Source organism: Cinclus cinclus, chromosome 18 (assembly GCF_963662255.1).
Source record: "Cinclus cinclus chromosome 18, bCinCin1.1, whole genome shotgun sequence".
Classification (NCBI taxonomy): domain Eukaryota; kingdom Metazoa; phylum Chordata; class Aves; order Passeriformes; family Cinclidae; genus Cinclus; species Cinclus cinclus.
Genome location: NC_085063.1, coordinates 1976181 through 1991457, shown reverse-complemented (window position 1 = coordinate 1991457; position 15277 = coordinate 1976181). Strand labels below are relative to the sequence as shown.

General features: G+C 43.8%; 1 protein-coding gene across 1 annotated transcript in view; it reads left to right on the top strand.

Annotated features, from left to right (window-relative positions):
* Positions 1-341: 341 nt before the first annotated feature.
* PHF20 (PHD finger protein 20) overlaps positions 342-15277 on the top strand; it is a 69004-nt gene continuing 54068 nt past the window's right edge. The window contains exons 1-6 of the mRNA XM_062505256.1: positions 342-425; positions 2683-2729; positions 4184-4232; positions 8688-8739; positions 10351-10479; positions 14962-15076. Coding sequence (XP_062361240.1) covers positions 14994-15076 — 83 coding nt within the window. The 5' untranslated portion in view covers positions 342-425; positions 2683-2729; positions 4184-4232; ... (1 more) ...; positions 10351-10479; positions 14962-14993. The remainder of the gene's footprint in view (positions 426-2682; positions 2730-4183; positions 4233-8687; positions 8740-10350; positions 10480-14961; positions 15077-15277) is intronic.

The window sequence follows — 15277 nt, the reverse complement described above, 5'->3', positions numbered from 1 at the left end:
CGGTGGGCGGCGCCCAGGGGCTCCCGCACCCCGACATCCGCCTCACTCGAGGCTCAGGGGGCTAGGCCGCCAGGTCTCTCCTGGATTTCACCCCTGTGCCACCCCCGCGCTCACGCTCCCTGCAGGGCACAGTAGCTGTGCCCCGCTGCGGGGGCAGCTCCGCCATCCCCGGCAGCCCCGGCCCCGCCGCCCGCTCCCCCCGGGCTCCCTCTCCGGGGCCGCCCCTCACGGCCCCGTGCCCGGCCCCGCCCCCTGCGCGCGCCCTCCGGCCGGAGCGGGAGGGGCCCCGCCCGGCCCCGCCCCCCCGGCGGCGCCGCATCGCGGCGGCCATTTTGTGCGGCTGCGGTTGGTTCGCGGGGCTCGGCGCGCCGCGGGCCCGGGCGGGGCGGCTCCGTTCTAACCCTTTTTCCCGTACAGAGCCCTCGGTAAGAGCGCGGCGGCGCCCGGGCAGGCCGGGCCGCCTGCCCAGCCGCGCGCTGCGGGCCCGCGGCGCGGCGGGAAGACGCGGGGAGGGAGGCCGGGCGAGCGCGTCCCCGCGCACAAAGGGCCGGGCCGGGCCGGGCCGGGCGGCGCCTCCCGCCTGCGGCCGCGGAGCGGGGCCGCTCCCGCCTCGCTGCGGAGCGGGGCCGCTCCCGCCTCGCTGCGGCCCGGCGCGCTCAGGCCCGCGGCTCGGGCCGTCCCCGGCTGCTCCCCCGTCCCTGGCTCCCGGCCGCGCCCGCGGAGCTGTGCGGGCAGCGAATCCGCGCGGGCCGAGCGCACACGCCGCGGGCCCGTCCGGCGGAGGCGGCCGAGTGACCTTGCGGCGGCGCCGGGGCCAGAGCCGGGGCACGGGCCGCATGACGGGGCCCGTGCCGGGGCCCGAGGCGGGGATATGACGGGTCCGGAGCGGCGCCCGGCGGGCTGGGTGCGGCGGGGAGCCGCGCGGTCCTGTTGTCGGTGCGGGGCCCTGGCGGGTGTGGGTCCCGGGGGTGCTCGGCGGGGCGGCTGCGCCTTGCCCGGCCCCGGGACTGGGGAACCCGCGTGGAGCAGGTACTTGCCCTGTCAGATGTCCAGCACGGCATGCGGAGAATTCCGTAGACGGTACCGTCGGCTGGAGGTTTCTGTTAATTTTCTGTCTCATTAAATCTGGAGCGGTCTATTTGTTTATTTATTTTAATTATTATTTTTTTTTTGATCGCGCTGCATTCTGTCCCTTTAAACCGTATAAAAGAACAGAAATTACGGTGCATCTTTTCACTGACCTCAAAGGTGCTTCATGTCGTACCTGTGTAGTGCGTACGGTTGGGAGGCACTGTGGTGTTCTTCCTGGCAGATCGATGTTCAGGTACTAGGTATTGCCAGAAAAGTGGGTTTTTCTACCAGTTGGTAATCTGTAGCCATTCCAGGATTTGGTTAATATGAACATGTACAGTTTCGGAAAACAGTTTTATCTCCTTTATTGACTGAAAATCTGGGTACCAGAGATGCTTCTGTGTTCCCAGGCTAAATGCTTAAAAGTAAACCTGGAGAGATACCTAAAAGTTGATGAGTCCAGGTTGAATTAAATAAATGTCACTAGACTGCAGAGTTTTGTTGTCTTGTATGCAGTAGGGAATTAAATGGGATGTTAAAGTAATGGTAATTACTTGGATTAACCTTTTCTAAGTATCTATACAGCTGTTTGTAATGGAGCATCTCTGTAGCCAGTGATTTTGACCTGGGTCCATTTAATTTGCTTATAATGAGTAATGATCCTTTTGCATAACTAGTTTCCAAAAAAAAAAAAAAAGTCAAGTGAGAAGGTTTAAGCAAAGATCAGTCATGTATAATTCTCTCCTTTAATTTTTGTGTGACTTCTGAAGTTCCATAGTAATAAATAAAAGTGGCTTAGATGAATATATGATGTATGTTATTTGACCTAAGTCAATTTGTGGAAGGGTTCAGTAGTCTGCACTCTTGCAGACTTCGTGGCTGTCTGCTCAACAGAAATAACATTTTACTTGAGGAGGCTGAGAATAAAATCTGTTTGCCTGTAATTTTAAAGTCAAGTTGGGAATGAGGCTAGAATAGTAATTGCTGATAACGGTACTACCTCGACTGAAGCATAGGAAGCATGTAATTAAGTCTTACCTTTAATTGGCTAAGCTTTCTGTAGCACTTTCTTTTTCTCCTGTAGTTACTGCGTGACTTAGGCAATGATATTGGCATAAATTCTTCCTCTTGGCTGGGAAAGGAGAGCACAACCCCCAATTTAATAGTAGGACAGGGTAAATTTTCTGTATCTGCATATTTTATTTATAACTGCATCTACAGAAGATAGGTATTGTAGCTGTAATTTGCAGGCTCACAGGCTGATGCTAGCTCTCCTGCCTGTGTGACACTGTCCTGTACACGTGTGAGCACTTGCATTGTGAACTGAGCTAAAGAATGTACATGGGACAGAGGAAGGATTTGTTGTTTAGCCCTACAAATGGTTGTTGTCGGTATTTAAACTGTGCTCTTGATTGTCTAGTTGCATGGACAGTGGGTTTTTTTAATCTTGAGAAAAAAGAATAGTTACACATCCTTTGGAGTGGTGCATCATATTGAGAAATCTTGTGAAGTGCTTATGCATTCATTGTATGTCTGAGTAAGTCTATTCCTTTATTTTTTTGCTTCAGTTAATTCCTTGTTTTAATACGTCTGTTCCTTGCTTGCTTACAGGTTTGTTTTGACTGCTTGTACTTCCTGCAGGAAAATACTTGCTTCAGGTGAGAAATAGTGGTTTGGAACTCTGTTTTTGCTGTTCAAATACCAATAGCTACATGGCCTGTAGGTTTCTAAAGACCTTTTTGGAACTACTGGCATTTCAGTGTTTTTGTGATTGCAAGCACCAGGCTTAAATGATCATGCATGTGTGGGTGTCTGCTGCATCTGTGGTGACTTGCTGCAGATAATAATGCATATTGGATAATAACATTCCTTTTGTAGGTATGTTAGTTTGTTGACAGGCTTGTGTGTGTTTTTACTGGGCTTGAGAACTTAGAACCAGCCTTATTTAAATGTAGCCAGCTATGGTCTGCCTTCTTTTTTTCATAAATCTACCTGTAATGGACTTCTTAAAACTAGTTAAAAGGAAATTGATTAAAAAGGAAAACTGTCTCCATCTGTCTTCAGCTTGGTAGGTTGTATTAATGGAAAGAGAGGAAGCAGTATTGCTTATTGTGTGGGATTTTTTGTTTTGTGGGTTTGATTGTTGTTTTTTTGTTTTAGTTTGGTTGTTTGTTTGGGATTTTTTAGTATGAAGTTAGCACCAGAGAGCTTTCCTGATTTTCTTGTTGATGTTAAAATACTAGTTTCAGAATTGACTCACTTTTCTGCTGCTTAAAATCAGCACTTCTTTCCCTAGGAATTGGAGAATATCCCCTTGTACCACAGAGTCACTGAGTAAGAGAACTAGCAACACCGTTATGCTCCATATGTAGAGCTGAGCATCCTTAGCCTAGACCTGTGCATCAGTGATGCAAAGACAGTGCCATTGGTAGGGTTTGAGTTAGAATTTTAGTTAGCCTCAAACGCATGTGTTGGCATATGCCAGGGGTTGTGAGTACAATAGGCTGGAATTGCTTCTTCCCTATACTGTAGTTTGTAGCAAAAAAAAAAAAAGGCTTTTTTTGCTTCACAATCGTGTGTATTTGTATCAGTCATTTGCCTAAACTCTAGCCGTCTTCTGTTGCTGTTATCAAGCTTGCAAAAATAGGCATTTATGGTTTTTTTGTGTGTTTTTCCTGCTGTCTTTTCATCTCTAAGCTGGGAGACAAGTCTGCAAGCAGCCTTGAAGTGCACCCCTTTCTTTTAAAAAAAATAAAATGGGCAAGTCACATCCTTCTTACAGGGTGACATATGCACAGATGACATGTCTGCTTAAGGAATTATCTTAAATAAAGATATTTTTTCCTCAGTACTTATGGCAGTGTAACTTGGAAGATTTTCCTTTATTTGGATATCTTGAAAATATCCTTTTTATCAACAAGTAGGGTAGATTTTGTTCTGTCAAGGCAGAAAGCCTTGTGGTAATGAAACAGAATGCTAGGAGTCAGAATGCTGTATACTGACTGGATGGGAACAGTGAACCTGTGGGATTTTCAGTAGCCAATGTGCAGGTGCTGCAAATTACCTGTGAAAAATGTTTCTCAGGCTTTGTTTTTAATGGATGTTTTTATAGGTAGATTTCTTCTAGGAGTCAAAAGTCCCAAGTCCAGTTACTGCTTCAGGTACTGTAACCAGATAATTTTTGTGCTTTCTGATTTGCTCCTTCTGTTTTTGGTCATAATACTTTTCATCTGATAGCTAAAATTCATGTTGATGCTTGGTGATAAAAAAAACCTTAGGTTCAGCATCCTTCTGTAAGCCTATACTGTGGCTGCTGGAACACCCAGAGCAGCCTCAGAGCTGGGATATTGCAGCTGATGGTGCAGTGCTGGGTGGTAATGTAGCCAGGTAACTGGGATCCCTGTCCTGTGGTGCAGTGATCCTGTCCCTGTCCTGGGAGGTCAGGAAGAGGATAGACTCAGCCTCTGGAAACAACTGTCAAGTGTGAGGAAAAGGTACTCTCCCAAGGATGATCTAAGCAGGTGGACCACTGTAGAGAAAGGTATCCACTACCTGAGAGAATCAGCTGTGCTGGGGGTAATCTGTAGGGATTCAAATAACAAGCAATCCCCTATAAATCCAGTTGAGGTCCAGTGTATGTAAATGTTGAGCCTCAGTGCTCGCTTGGCAACTTTCTTTAAAAAAGGTACTACTTTTGAGGTGGGCAAACAAGAGAAATGCTGCAACATTCTCAGGAGGTTAAAAAAAAACAACTTTTACTGGCAAATTTTAGCAGAGCAGAAATTTGTCAAAATTTAAAACAGAGCAGTCAATCAGAATAAAGCATTTCACTTAGCAAACTCTACCCGTCCAACTTAATATTACCCATATTCCAAGAGGAGGAAGTTAGGAGTGAAAAAGAGAGAAAACCAGCTACCATCTTGGAGCCAAGTGCAATCTCGGCCATCATAAACTCTAAGGATAATAGCCAAGTAACCACATGCATTTCAGAGCAGTGGGTTTTACCTGCTCTGGCCTCCTGTGTCTGTGCCTCCCAGGTGGGACTTCCAACCACTGTGGGGCTAGATTGAGGCTGCAGGCATGGGGTGTGGGGCATTATTTTCAGTGTGCCAGTGCCTGACAGTCATTCTGGGCTGGACTGGAGGTTCCTGGGGGTGGGAGTGTGGAATGAAGCAGTGCACCTCCCATTTTTCACAGAACTTGCCCTGCCTCCTCCCTTTCAGTTGATTAGAGCCCATAATAATTTCCTCTAGTTTTTTGCAACAGTCCATGTGGCAGGAGTTTTACAGAGCCTGCCATTGTTGTACACCAGCATGTTGGCATTGATGTCAATGAAAGAAGGAGGACAAGAAGTGCTCCAAGTCACTACTTGACTTGGGCAATTTGAGATCATCTTTTTTCCTCCTGTCTGCTGTGGACTGTCCAAGACTCTGGACAGACTTTAAAGACTCGGGCAGGTTGGAGAGGAAATGTTCTATGTGGCCAGTGTGTGAGTACAACGGAGAGTGGAGACTGACAGTGAACTATTGTGGCCTGAATGAAATCACGCCATCACTGAGTGCTGCTGTGCCAGACATGGCTGGAACTTCAGTATGAACTGAAGTCTGGGGCAGCAAGGTGGTGCCACCATTAAGACATGCAGTGTGTTTTTCTCCATTCCTTCAGCAGCAGAGTGCAGGCTGCTGTTAGTGTTTACCTGGAGTAGCATGCAATACATCTGGAACTAACTGCCCCAGGGGTGGAAACATAGTCCCACCATTTGCCATGGACTGATCCAGACTGCAGTGGAAAAGGGTGAGGCTCCAGAACACTTGAAATACCTCGGTGAAAGCATTGTATCATCACAGAAGAGGAAGTTTTTGAGAAAGGGGTGAAAATACTCCAAATCCTCCTGAAGGCTGTTTTTTCCAGGATCAAGGGTTTGCCTAGAAAATACAGTTTCTTGGAGTAAAATGGCAAGATGGATGTGGTCATCAAAATAGTGTGTCCAGTCAGCAAAAAGGAAACACAGGCCGCCTTAGATGCTGTGGATTTTCGCAGGATGCATATTCCATGAGGTAGTCAAGATTGTAAGCCCTCTCTGTCGTGTGATGTGGGAGAGCAACAATTTTAGGTGGGATCCTGAGCAACAATAATAAATGTTGGACAAATTAATCAGGAGATTTTCTGCAGCAGCCCTTGGGCCAGTCAGGACAGGATAAGATGCGAAAAATGTGCTGTATGTTGCATCTGGGAAGCATGGTCTTTCCTTCATTCTTTGACAAAAATTACCCGTGGAGACTTGAAGACAGCTGCTGGGGTTCTGGATTTGTCAATAAAGAGGTCCTGAGGCCTGTTACTCTGCCACTGAAGAAGGGGTCCTGGCAGGTTATGAAGAGGTTAGAGCCACCTCAGAAGTGATTGACACTGAAGCACAGCTCTTTCTTGCACCCTGACTAACAGTGCTGGACTGGGTGTCCAGGGGACATTGCCTTCTACACATCATGCTATTGATGCCTCATGGAGTGAGTGGATTGCTCTGACCACACAGTGAGCTCAAACAGGAAACCCCAATCGCCCAGGGATCTTGGAAATCATCACAAAATAGCACAAAGGCAAAAATACTCGTACCATCAGAAGAGGAGGAGGAAAAGGTGCTACCATGCTAAGGAGGCCCTACCATATAATCAGCTACCAGAAAATGAAAAGCTATGCTCTCTTCACTGCTGCTTCCTGTCATATCATAGGGACAAATTGAAGCTGGAAAGCTGCCATATGGAGTCTTAAACAGTAAGTTGCAGAAGCTATTGGGGGACAAGGTGGTCAGGTTGCAGAGCTGAAAGAATGAGAGAAATGACCTGTGGTTTACCTCTACACTGACTTGTGGATGGTGGAAAATGCACTGTGGGGGTGGCTGGACCAATGGAAAAAGACCAGTTGGCAGCCTAGAGGGAAACCCATCTGGGCTGCTGAAGTTTGACAAGACATGGCTGCCTGGGTAGAGAAATTGACTGTAAAAGTATGTCATGTAGATGCACACGTACTCAAAAGTTGGGCTACTGAAGAGCATTGCAGCAATGAGCAGGTGGATCAGACTGCCAAGGTAAAATTGCCTCAGGTGGATTATTTCTGGCTCAGTGGGTGGCCCATGATACCTCATGGAATTTGGAAAGAGATGCAGCATTACAGATGAGCTCGTGACTATGGGATGGACTTAACCATGGACACCATCTCCAGGTTATCCATGACTGAAACGTGCACTGCAGTCGAGCAGGGCCAAGTGGGTAAAGCCTCTGTAGTATGGTGGGCAACGGTCAAAATATAAATCTGGGGAGGCCTGGCAGGTTCATTACATCACACACCTGCAGAGCTGCCAAGGCAAGTGTTACATGCCTTAGTGCTGGAAGGCATCACTGGATGGTTGGAGGCCTATCCCATGCCTCACAGCACTGCCCAGAACGCCATCTGGGCCTTGAAAACCAAGTCCTGTGGCAACATGGTACTCCAGAAAGAATTGAGTTGGACAACAGCCTCAGACATCTGGGCCAGAGAGTATGGAGTTGAGTGGGTGTATCATGTTCCTTAACAGGCACCAGCCTCTAGCAAAAATTGAACAGCATAATGGTCTGTTAACCATATTGAAAGTGATGTGTGGGGGAGCCATTAGACATTGAGATCTGTGTGTAGCAAAAGCCACCTCGTTAGTTAACACCTGAGGCTCTGCCAGTCAAGCTGGCCCTTCACAATCAAAACCTCCACGTTCTGTAGAAAGGGATAAAGTCCCTCTGAGGGATAGAAGATGAGGAATATATTAGGGAAGATAATTTGGGTTAGTCCAACCTCAGGCAAGCCCATCTGTGGGATTGTTTTTGCTCAAGGACCTGGATGCTCTTGGTGGGTAATGCGGAGGGACAGGGAAACGTGTACCTCAAAGGCATTTGATTTTTGGGTGAGAATAGTCTGTAATATTGAATTGTATTATATTGGTTGCTGAATGACAGTGCTACTGTGTGCCATAACTGCTGTGGACAAGATGTATAGACTGCTCCAGATACACCTGTCATAAACTCCTGATGCAATTTGCAACCAGTCCTCCTTCCCTAGAAGAAGTCAAGGACAGATGGAATCCAGAGTCTTGGACTAAATGTACTCAGCAGACATCTTGGAGGGACAGCCATTGATAATGGACTTTATACCTGTGCTTGTGTAGTTATCTCTGTCTGTGAGATATATATATGTGTGTGTGTGTGTGTGTATATATATATATATATATGTATATATGTATGTATAGATGGAAAGGGGTAGGATTTGGACATGGTTTATGTGGTATAAAATAAGGGATGGATAATGTCCTGGTTCTGGCCAGGACAAGGTTAATTTTTGTCATAGAGTGTGGCTAGACTCTGATGTGGATATGCAGAGAGAGTGTCTGTGTGTCTGTAAGGGTCTCTTAAGCATCTCTCTAATTTGGATCACAGCAGTCTGCTGACATGTACTGAAATATTTTCAGATTAAATTTTTGTTACAGAGGTGTTATTCTATTATGGGGATACTGTTGACTGTAGAGAGTATTTTTTTTTTAACTCTGAACTACTTTTAGTCTCAGAATTCACATAGTTTTTATTTTTCCTTTCCAGAAATTATACAGAACTGTTTGGAATGTTTGTAGCAACATAAACAAGTTTCTTGGTGAGTATAAGCATATACCCTTTTTTAAATTGTGGCTTTTATTTAAGTTTTTGAAATTTTGCTTTAAAATTCAGGTTTTACTTAAATACTATCCACTGTACCACTCCAAGACTTACCTGCATTGAATTCCTGTATTCTTAAAGGCTGCAATTTTCTCCTTAAACTGAAAAAATGCAGTCTCATTAAAGTAGGTTTTAATTAATATTGCTTTATATAGGAAAAACCTTATATTTTTTTTTGTGACTTAAACTTTTTTCCAAATTATTTTTGCTTGTTCAGTGGTTAGGTGCTTGTTTTTTATCCTTAGTGTTTTACAGGAAAAGAGAGGGGAAACCAGAACAGCTAAATGGGATGTGATCAAATGACTGAAAATAATTATTTTCAGTAATGACTATTTATTTCTTTAATTGCACTTGGTAATTCAAATAGTTTTCACATTATAGAAAAATAAGTTTTTATTATTCTGTTGAATTGCTTATATTCATAATTTCTGCTTCCATGTTTGTCTGTCCCAGTCTCACCACCAGTTGAAACTGGCAGCACAGCTACATGAGATGTTGCTGAGGGGATGAAAATTACGTTCTTCAGGCCCTGTAATCTCAGGAGAGAGTGATGATCTTGTTCAGAGGCTCACTCATGTAACACCTTTTCAGTTTTGTCACCGGGTACTTTGGGAAAATCTTGGTTCTGCCTTAGGAGAGGAGCAAATGTAGATTTTTACTGGTGTCAGTTCTCTTAATCTACTTGTATGAGCTAGAGAAAAATTAGGAGGCTGACATCAAGTTCTCAAGTCTTAGTTTGAGGCAATGTCAGTGGTGAGGAATCAGCTGTTCAGCATTCTTTTTACACAGATGTTAAGTGTCAGTTCAGGATCCATTTTCTGTGTTGTGTGGCTCAGAGTTCACCTGTGTAGCTGTTATTGAATCTGGGAAGTTTTTAAAGCAAGTAAGTGCTAGTGGATACGTAGTTGAGGATGCTACATCGTGCAGATAAGAACTGTCTATAGTCCAGTGTCTTGTTTGAAATGTGTCTTTTGGATAGGAGAAGAGGGTTGATGCTGTGTTCCTTGAAATATTTTGGAGTGTCAGGTCTTCCTGTCCAGTTTAAACCTTTCATGTTCCTCCTCATTTTACTTAAAAATCCCAAACCCATAAACTTGCCTGAAGATCTAAGCATTGTGATTTGAAATACTGGTGAGAAGAACATCATCTGAAACCTAGGGTCACATCTGAAAACAGTCACCTGCCTGTGAAATGGTATGCAAAACCAATGTGAAGCAGGAGCAGACATGCTTGGACGAACAGAAGCTCTTCTTGGGTTGACATGGTTAGCAGGTATAGGGGTTTTATTTCTGTTTTTATGTGTAGGGTAAAACACAGTAAGGCATCCTTCATGGTAGCTGTAGTCACAACCTGCTAGGCAGAGGGTGTTTTGTCTGCAGACAATGAAAGTCTGTTGTATTCAACTTCCCTTGTCAGTGCCAGTACAGTTTAAGTGGTGCTTGTGAGACTTCCTCTTAGTCTTCATAAGATGCCATTAGGATTGTATAGATTAAATGGTGTCTGTAAATACTGCTTTGCAGTCTGATATCATACCTTTTCTCATCTGCAGGTGTGTGGTTTCAGCACAGCATGGCTGTGGTCATCCACTTGCAAGGTGTTCCGATTGCGGTGGGGACCATGGACTTCTCTGGATTGACCATTCCCGATGGGGGCATGCATATTGTAGGGGGTGAACTGGGTGAGGCTTTCATCGTTTTTGCTGTTGGAGATGTGAGGCTGGTATCATGGGTGCAGATGATAAAAGGTCAAAACTAACTACTGTGGGGTGAAAAAAACCTGGTGTACAAAGTGTGAATGGACTTCATCCTTGGCAGTTCCATACGTAGATGTGCCAGCAGATTTGGAGCAGTGGTACTGGAGAGTATGGCAGAGTCAGTCTTAGCCTTAGGCTTTGTGGAATCAACTGTAAACATGCTTTGTCCTAGAAGGAAACAAAACAAGCTTCTGTTGCTTGTGTAGGAGTGGCAGTACTGCCTGCAGTACCCCAGGTCAGCAACATCTGTGCTGTATCTCCAGGGAATACAAGACAATCTCTGGCTAGTTGCTTTTGCTTCCTGTTTTTGCCAGTGCTTTTTATTACCTGTCCTACGCTGTAGTCCTGTGGAATCACCACCAAGGTACTGACTGCTTCCTAGGAATTGGGACTGCAAGCTACCCCTCCAGAATAAAACATACCTTTTCAGTACGAAATGGGATTATGTTCATGCAGACTGTCAAAGTGGACTGTGCTCTTTTATCAGGTCAGAGAACTATGGGGGTTTTTTTCCATGGTGTTCCTCTTTTTTTTTCTTTATTGTATCCTTATGGCAGAGGGAGGGAAATCCCTAGGCTCGGCATGAATGCACAGAAAAATGAAGGAAATAGGCTGAATTGTGAAAGTGAATTGCGTTTCTTCTGAGCTGGTTGTGAAGCAGCACTGAGACAGAATGATGTTTGAAAGTGGGGCTGATTTCAGGGAAGGGGATTTGGTGTGATACTTCTAATCACTCCACAGGGATTTGGAAAATAGTTTTTGCCAGGGTAAGTGTGGTTTGGAAAAGGCTGCAGTGGTTTTGCAGTTTCCACAGCAGAAAAGGTAGAGGCTGTTATTAGTGAAAGTTTGCCATAACCGCTTTATGATAATAAAGCAGTCTGATAATATGACTCTGTCTGATAATACGAAACAAAATTTCAGTTTCCAGAGGAGCCTACTTCTGTTGGAACTTAGTGATATACCAGGTTTGGTGTTCTGCACTGACAGGGCTTAAAACTGGAGAGAGTAAAAAAAGCTACAGGTGATGGTGTACAGGACCTGCACTGTTATCAGCAGAAAGCTTGTTTTAGAAGTCAAAGCTGTGATCCCTGAAGGGATCAATATTAATATATTTTCCTCTGCATTACTGAGATAAGTGTACCTTCCTCACTAATACCTCTGTCTGAATAGTTGAATAGTCTTTAAAAATTAAATTACCTTATGATGACTTTGATGGAGAAGAAAAGACTCTCCATTTTCAATAGCTTGTATTCTTTCAATAATACAGATTTAGAAACATTTTCTTTTGGAAGTAGTGATTTGTCTAAATCCTGAAGTACTTGCCCATGAAACAGATCTGATCTTCATAGAGAAGTAAGTTATGGAGAAAAGCCATACAGCTCTTGGGGTAGGCCTAGTCTCCTTGTTTTAATCATCGTCTTGAGTACATGGATAAATGTAGTCTCAGAGTTACCAGAGCGGAAATCCTGTTCCTGTGTCAGTTTAGGTACCAAGTTAGTACAAATTGATTTTCTGGTGAATAAAATTTTAGGAGAGGTGTTCTAGCAAAGCACTCCTATTTCCAAGTTGTAAATGTGAATGTCTGATCAGTCTGGGGTTGTTAGTTGACAAGCTGTTTTGATGTAGTTCATGGTTTTTAAGCAGTCTTTACTGGAGAGCACAGAGGGTGATACAAAAAAATCTCAAAGTGGGCAAGTCCCTGTGTTCAGTGCTTGCTTTGTGAGAAATTAAGTTATCAGTGTGGTCAGCAGTCATGCTGGTGATGTGTATTTCAGCACTGCCTCTTGGCCTGGTTTGTGCAGAGCTGTGTCAGGGTTCTCAGTAAAAGCTCTCTTGGTTTCACTCTTACTCTAAGGCTGGGTGTTTTGGAGGAAAATGGTTGAGACCCTCTACTGAGTAATTTATCTCATGTAATTTTCTGCCTAGTATACATCTGCTTGAGAAAGCTCTTCCTGAAATTGGCTGCAAATGGAAAAGCCAGCCTGTTTTCATGGTCTCAGGAGCAAGGACTGCTGGATCACAGTGCAAGCCAGTGGTAGGATGTGAGAGAACCCAAAGCAACCCAAGTTCTTTAACTTGGGAGGGGAGAGAAAGGAAGACTTGGGAGGAGGGGCCAATGATATGAGATTTTTGCTCATAAAATTTTTTCTCTCTTTCAACTTTGTGACCTACTGCCTTCTAACAAGCTTGGCCAACTTAGTGAAGTGCAGTATGTGTGTGCTTTGACTAATGGTAGTGTTAGCTGACTAGCTGTGTTCAGATTTTTGTGGAGTCTGCTGCCTCTGTAATTCTGATTAAATGGCTTTGGCTGTTTTCTTCAGATTTCCTGTTAGTTGTGTTACTCATATTTTTCAAGATAGTTGACTGGAACCATAGTAAGACCTTCCCCACTGAAATGGATGTGTTTTTAGAAGCCCTATTGTATGTCAGGAGATGTCTCATGTTCCTCTCCAGCCCCATGGAGGTGGGCTGAGATGAATCCCTTGCATGCAGATGGCAGCTTTACTGAGGAAGGACCACTGCAGGAAACTGAAATAATGTACCAAGAGTGCCTCTGGGAGTACATTGGCTTTGTGTGTCCCTCCTTACTGAAAGGGAGGAACAAGCCTACTAGGGAAAGAATCACCTTGTGGATGTAATTTCCTGTAGAAGTGTTAAGCAAAATGTATGTCTGCTCCTTGTTGGAGGCATGAAATTCCATTGCTAGTGTGAGAAAGGTGTGTTTGAATGGTGTAAATCTGCAAAGAAAATAGTGGATATTTGAGGTATGGGTGGATAAACCTAAAATTAAAATACAGCTTTGCACTTAGCTGTCTTTTTTTTTTTTTCCCTCCAGTTTCTACATTCTGAGGCAACATAAACTGTAAAATCCCAACAATCTTAAGTTTTTCTTCATTTCCTTTCCCAGTTAAAAGTTATGGACTCCCACCCCAACCATCAAGACAACTGGGCTAATTCAGATTCATGCTGTGTGCACTCAGTCTGTTACCAGATATTACTCTAGGAAATTATTTTTTTCAGCTCCTAGGTGGCTAGAATATTTAATCTTTTGCTGTGAATCAAACTTAGAGGCAATAGTATTTTCCCCCCATACCTTTGCAGGCTGCTTTAGTGGAGATGAGGATCAGTGTAAAAGCACTGCTTTAGAGGAAGGCAGCAGCTGAGCTTTTAGTAGAAGTTGCTTTGCAGTGTGATGGTTGAATGGAGGTGGTTGGGCTGTCTCTGTGGCCAGCCCTTCACAAATGGCCTGGCTTAAAAAGTGTGGTGAAGAAGTAGCTTTTCCCTATGGAAAACTTCACAGAAGTTCATATAGTTTATAGATGTTCATACAATTCATAGAAGCTTTGTGATATTCCTAAAGACCTCTGATTTCTGAACCACACTTGGAATTAGTGTAGTTCTTCACTGTGTTAATCGTTTTGTAACTGCAGCTCAGTTGATACCATTGTTGTTTATGCCTTATGTGAACCAAAACACTGGTGCATGTTTCTGTGCCTGTCTCCTTCTTGTAGTGTAAAACTAGAAGGTTTTTTACTTTAACCTAAATTAGTTTTGTCCATCTGTAATTGAATCTTCAAGATACAGCCTTACTGTAAGGACAGTGATATTGAATAAGACTTACTTGTGGTTTTGGGTCTTGTAAGCTTGAAGACTACAGGAATGGATCATAATTTGTATCTTAAAATTGTGGGAAACAACTGACGAAAAAAATCAGGAAAAACAGCTGTTGACCTGGCTTTTTCACTATGTGTACCTTGAGAGAAACTACTGGAGCAAGAGTTCTTAAACTTTCATCTTATCTGTTAGAAACAAATATTAATGAAAGGGGTTTTTTTTATTTACTGGTTAAAACAGTGAAGAAACTGGACAAAAGCAATGCAAATGTGCAAGCAGTATAGAGAGTCTTCTAAATTTGGTTTAAAAAAAGACGTATTTCTAATGTCTTTGAACTTTATTGCACTTGTAGTGATGAGGTGACATAGTGTTCTAGAGTGTTTCATTAATGTGGTAGCTGTTGAAAGACTGTCATTGTTTTTGTTTTGCCCCCTTCCTGTTTACTGGATTCCTTGTTTTCATCAAAACTGGGAGGGGGGAGAAAATACTATGAAACTTCCATCTCATTTGTGAATAAATGGGGTTGCATGTTTCATAATTGATCTGGAACTTGGACCAACGGACAGAGGCTCAGCTTCACTCTTTCATGGTCCAGTAGCTGCCATTTTGAATATGCTTTTGGAATTATTCTGCACACTATCACTTGGGAACCCTTTAAAAGATAATTGCCCCCTTACTTTGTGCAATCCAAAATACAGCAGTCCCTTAACATCTGGCTTCTGGGAATTATAGTGCATAAGCTTATTTTGTGTTTGTCTTGATTAGTGATTGATATCTAATTGCATTTTTCAGGGGAATAAAATCAGCAGTGTTGATATTACAAAATGACAAAACATCCTCCGAATAGAAGAGGGATCAACTTTGAGGTGGGAGCCCAGTTGGAAGCCCGTGACAGATTAAAAAACTGGTATATTTTTAAAACCATTCATGTTATATTAATTTAAAGTCTTTAATATCTTAAACACTTTGTATTGGTACAGTATTTAGAGTCATAGTCATTGGTTTGCAGGAAAGTAGTTAGTTTATAAAAGTTTATATACCAGTGATTGAGATGGGCGATAAATGCTGGTATGTTGTGCTGGCCCTCCAGAAGTGTACTGGTGTTGTG